This window comes from Pteropus vampyrus, unplaced genomic scaffold, assembly GCF_000151845.1.
Source record: "Pteropus vampyrus isolate Shadow unplaced genomic scaffold, Pvam_2.0 Scaffold252, whole genome shotgun sequence".
In the NCBI taxonomy this organism is placed as follows: domain Eukaryota; kingdom Metazoa; phylum Chordata; class Mammalia; order Chiroptera; family Pteropodidae; genus Pteropus; species Pteropus vampyrus.
The window spans coordinates 448,638-453,410 of record NW_011889033.1 but is presented as its reverse complement, the minus strand read 5'-3'; the positions used below and the strand labels follow the sequence as shown (position 1 = coordinate 453,410).

At 45.0% G+C, this 4,773-nt stretch overlaps 1 protein-coding gene across 1 annotated transcript in view; it reads left to right on the top strand.

Moving 5' to 3' along the window:
- Positions 1-4,773, top strand: part of STK32B (serine/threonine kinase 32B) — an 87,194-nt gene that overhangs the window by 8,825 nt on the left and 73,596 nt on the right. Inside the window, exon 3 of the mRNA XM_023520185.1 lies at positions 4,102-4,115. Coding sequence (XP_023375953.1) covers positions 4,102-4,115 — 14 coding nt within the window. The remainder of the gene's footprint in view (positions 1-4,101; positions 4,116-4,773) is intronic.

Here is a 4,773-nt window from a genome sequence, read left to right as displayed (position 1 = left end):
TCAAAGCCACTTTCCATTTCTCTGCTAATTGTCCAAGAGATAAGTATACAGATGCTCGTTTCGATCAAGTTTATTATTTTGGTCACCCTATTGAATACACTGGGGAAATAAAGAAGTCAATCTTTCTTTCTTTCTTTCTTTTTTTACCGTGGAGGACAGCGTCGAGTCCAGATCTTATTTTTAAATGGATAACATACGCACGTGTTTTAAAGTTGAAAAGATTCGTAAGAGTGTAAGGGAAAAATAACTTACAGGGACGGTCCCGTTACCTGGAGCGTTCTCACTGAGGTCCAGCGCGTGCTTCCAACGTCCTGTTTAAGTTCACCGTTCACCGCGGACAATTGGCTTTTAGGACGTTAACAGGTAGAGGGAGCACGGTCTGAGGAGGGACGAGGAAGGGAGGGCGCAGGGCGTTAGTGCTGAGTTTTCCATCATTCCGTGAGTTTCCTAGGGTGGCTGCAGCAAAGCACCACACGCTTCGTGGCTGAAACGACAGAAACACATTCTCTCATGGTTCTAGAGACCAGAAGTTCGAAATTGAGATGTCAGCAGGGCCGCGTTCTCTCTGCAGGCACTAGGGGAGGATCCTTCCTTGTCTTCCGGAAGCTTCTTCCGATGGCTCCTGGCATTTTGTGGCTTGTAACAGCATAACTCCAATCTCTGTCTTCATCTTCACATGACCCTCTTGTCTCAAATCTCCCCGTCCTTTCTCTTACAAGGACACCAGTCACTGGACTGAGGCCCCCCTGCAACCCAGGACGATCTCATCTTGAGGTACTTAATTTAATTACATCTTCGAAGAACCTATTTCTAAATAAGGTCACGTTCACAGGTGCCAGGTTAGGACTTGGACATACTCTCTGGGGGACACGGTACCGCCCACTGTGGTCGCGTTCCAGCCCCAAGGCTGCTCCCAGGAGAGCTGGGTGAGCCCACCTTTGGGTGTCTCCTGTGAGCCCTGCGCACACCCCAGTGAGGACTTCTCTCCGTTTGCTTATCGTGTCCAGGGGACCCCCAAACCGTAAGCTCCTCCAGGAGGTGCCTTCAGAATGATCTCTTTCCTGATTTCCCACTATAGGTTCTGACACATAGTAGGTGTTTATAAATGTTTATGCCCTAAATGAACAATTGGAGTGCAAGGAATGAAAGGATTTGCTTAGATACCGAGTTCTTTCTGCCTTGGCAGATTCTCAAGTAAATCAGATCTCAGAGCCGCCTTCATCCAGTTAGTAAGTATTTAATTGGCACCTACTGTGTGTCAGACAGCACAACAGAAACCGTGATATATAAATGCACAGTCCCTTTCTTCAATATTTAGTTGCTTCGTACATATGTATTGAGCACCTACTGTGTGCCTGCCTCTGGGCTCACAGTGAGCTTGCGGAGCTCCACAGACGTGTCACGACCATCTCAGCTGGCATGGGGAGTGCTTGTCAGGGACTGTGGGACACAGAGGAGCCAGGGGACAATGTGGCTTCAAGGCCGAGCCAGGTTTTGGGGAGATGATGGCAACTAGGTCAAGCGTTGCTTTTGGGGGAAAGGAGCTATTTCCTAAGACAAAGCATTCTGGGAAAGTGTTCTCTGGACAGTTTGCTGGTGGCAGTGCAAATCGTTACAACTCTTCTAGAAAGCTATTTGGCACTAGAATCAAGTACTTTTTACATTTTCGGACACGCCAACCCACTCCTGCGCCTTCGTGGACCACATCGTCAGACCCGGTCTCGCCTGCATGGGCTCTCTGTGTGAAGATGTTCATCCCGGCACTGCCAGCAAGTGTGAAATAACTTCGAGGAAAGGAATTGGCTTAGAAAACATACACCTCCTTGTAAGAGACTCGAGACTATGATAACGGCCATACGTATAATGCTTACTACGAAAACCCGACAGTATTGAAGGGTTGTTTTTATGACCTTGAGAGAAAATTCTAGCTTATGAAATCCCATGACTATGTAAAGAAATGTCTGCTTATTAGACAAAGACTCAGAAGTTTCCTATTGAGCAGGGGTTGAAAGGAGAGTCTATGTAATTTCTCTTTCTTTTTTTTCTATTTTGAAACTTTCTTTAATGAGTATGTCATCCTTTCAATGAAGGAAATCCAAGCATAATTAACTTTCTCCAGATAGCAAAGGTGTTTATCACACATGAACTTTATTTTTTATTTTTTAGTCTTTTATAATAGTCATGTTTTATGTATATATTGATTATCATATATATATATAATTTTAGTATTTTTAGAGAAATTGTGCATTTTTAATACGGATTAAAATTATCTTATGTTTTCCTCGTATATATAGTTTTAGAACCTTTTGAAAGCTACATAATTGGGGAAAGGGTCTTAAAAAAGCAAATATTTTTTATTAAAATTCAGAGCTGTAGAAATCATTTTAATGTCACCCTAACTTCTGGCACTTTATACTTGGACTTGGGTCCATCCTGTATCACGTCTATCAAACACGAGCTTTAGACCGGACTGCCTGGCTGGTACCCTGGTGCCACCGCTTAAGCCGGCCGCGAGAGCTCAGAAAGGTCTACCTCGATCATGTCTCAGCTGTGTCGCCTTTAAAGTGATCTTATGGGAGAATGGAATGAAATGATCCATGCAGGACTAAGAGCACGGTGCCCGTCCAGCGCCTACTAAGCCTTCAGTGAGATCCATAATAAAATGATAATAATTAATAAACATAGAATAAAACTGACCTGACCTATTTTAGATCCCAGATATGCCCCCAACCTTCCCCTACCACCACAATGTCAGAAATAAATTGCTAATTCTCATCAGATGTAAGAGGCGATCCTTCAGCAGTTTCTTTTCATGACCCTGTATACCAAGGTCACGTCAGCTAGAAAGAAATTTTCAGATGGGGGAAAAAAAAAAAACCCAAAGGCCTGCAGAACTGTCATTTAGAATGGAAATTCCGGTTCCGTTTCAGGAGTAACTTTGTTACTTCTGGGTGCAGAGTTTGGTTTGACTTCTGTTACAGGCTAGCGTTGGGAGAATTGATGGCTTCGTGGCGATCGAATGAGATACAAGAAAATCCAATTTATTCCTTAAAGGGGTCGTTCCATCTCCTGGGTGTAAATTACTCCTGCGATTGGGTGGAGAGTGTTTATTTTAGATAATAAATTTTAGAAATAGGGATCTTCGTCTCAACATCAGAGAAACAAATGAAATTTGGAAGCGGAATATGAAAGGAGAAAAGCTCCAATAAATTAAGGCTGTTTTACAGAAAACGTCCCATAGTAAGATGATGGATGCCAGGCTGGGGACCGGGTCAGCGGGCAGCGAGAGCACTGGGGTTTCTGAAGCTTTATTCCTACGGCTCGGAAGTCCTCCCCCGAGCGGAATCCATCATTCCGTCACCCAGTCATCCAACGAACGCGCATGGAGGCGGTCCGCAGCGAGGGCATTAGGACAGAGACATGAAGACAGCAAAGCTCCACCCTCGAGCAGCCTCAGTCCTTGTGGGAGGGGCAAGTTGGTTATTAGTAGTGCTAGTTCGCGTATTTGGGCTCTAACCACTGCATGCCAAGATGTGTGCATAAATACTCATATATACATATATGCACATCTCCATATACATACACATATACCTATGTATGCATATATGTACACATACATACATATAACTATACATATACACGGGCATATACATACTCATATATACACATATACATATACCTACATATACATATATGTGTGCATATACACATACACATATATGTCTGTATACACACATATGTACACATATGCACAAACATGTGTGCATACACCTATATATGTGCATACATATACACTTACGTACCTATGCATGCATGTGCCTATATGTGCACATACATTCGTATATACATATACCTACATATGTATACATATGTACAAATATGCATATATGTGTACATGCACATATATACATATGTACATAACGTACACGTGCACACACGAAGTTGCAGGCATATATGTATCTATGTACACGTACGTGTCTTCTCCTAACTCAGCATAGCATTCCCTTTCACCAGGGAGGAAAATACAGGGTGGAGAAGGCCATGACTCATAAGAGCGGTGGGCGGGCACGCACCAAACGCTCTGAGGGTCCCAAGGATGAGGCCACATCTGCTTCGTGTCTGGGCTCATGGAGGAGCTGGGCTTGAGGTCCGGATAGCACAGGTACAGAAGGCGAGATCACCTTTCCAGGGGGAGGACTGGACATGGAGAGGGGTTGGCAGATTCACCGACCAGCAGGAGTTCTTCTCGGGCTTACGTCAGGTCTTCTGGCACAGGGCCCTGCGTGCAAGGTGACTACATATGGGCTTATCTTGTGATGGTCGCCACGAGGATTGTTGAAATAATTCCTTGAAGTCAGATGGAGTTGAGCTAAGGAAAGAAAAGAGGAACGTGGTGTCGCTTTTCCACTTTTATAGGTTGGTGACCCCTCCTGTGGCATTCTGCATTCTCCCTTGGGCCGGACCTGACAACCTGTGCATTCTGCACAGGTGTTCATTCTTTGATCGATTCATTCATTCGTTTGTCCCTCCATCCATCTATCCACCCATCCCTCCACCCACGCTGCATCCACCCAGTAGCGACGTACCGGGGACCTACATCACGCCAGGCTAAGGATGCACAGTGAACAACCGATCAAGGTTCTGCCTTCTCGGTGCACACGTCTGTGAGTGGAGGAAGGCAGACGACAAACAAACAAATTTGCGGATAATGGGGCAGGCGCCGATAAGTGCTGTCAGGGGCTGTCGCAACATAAGGAGGACCACAGGCAGGGG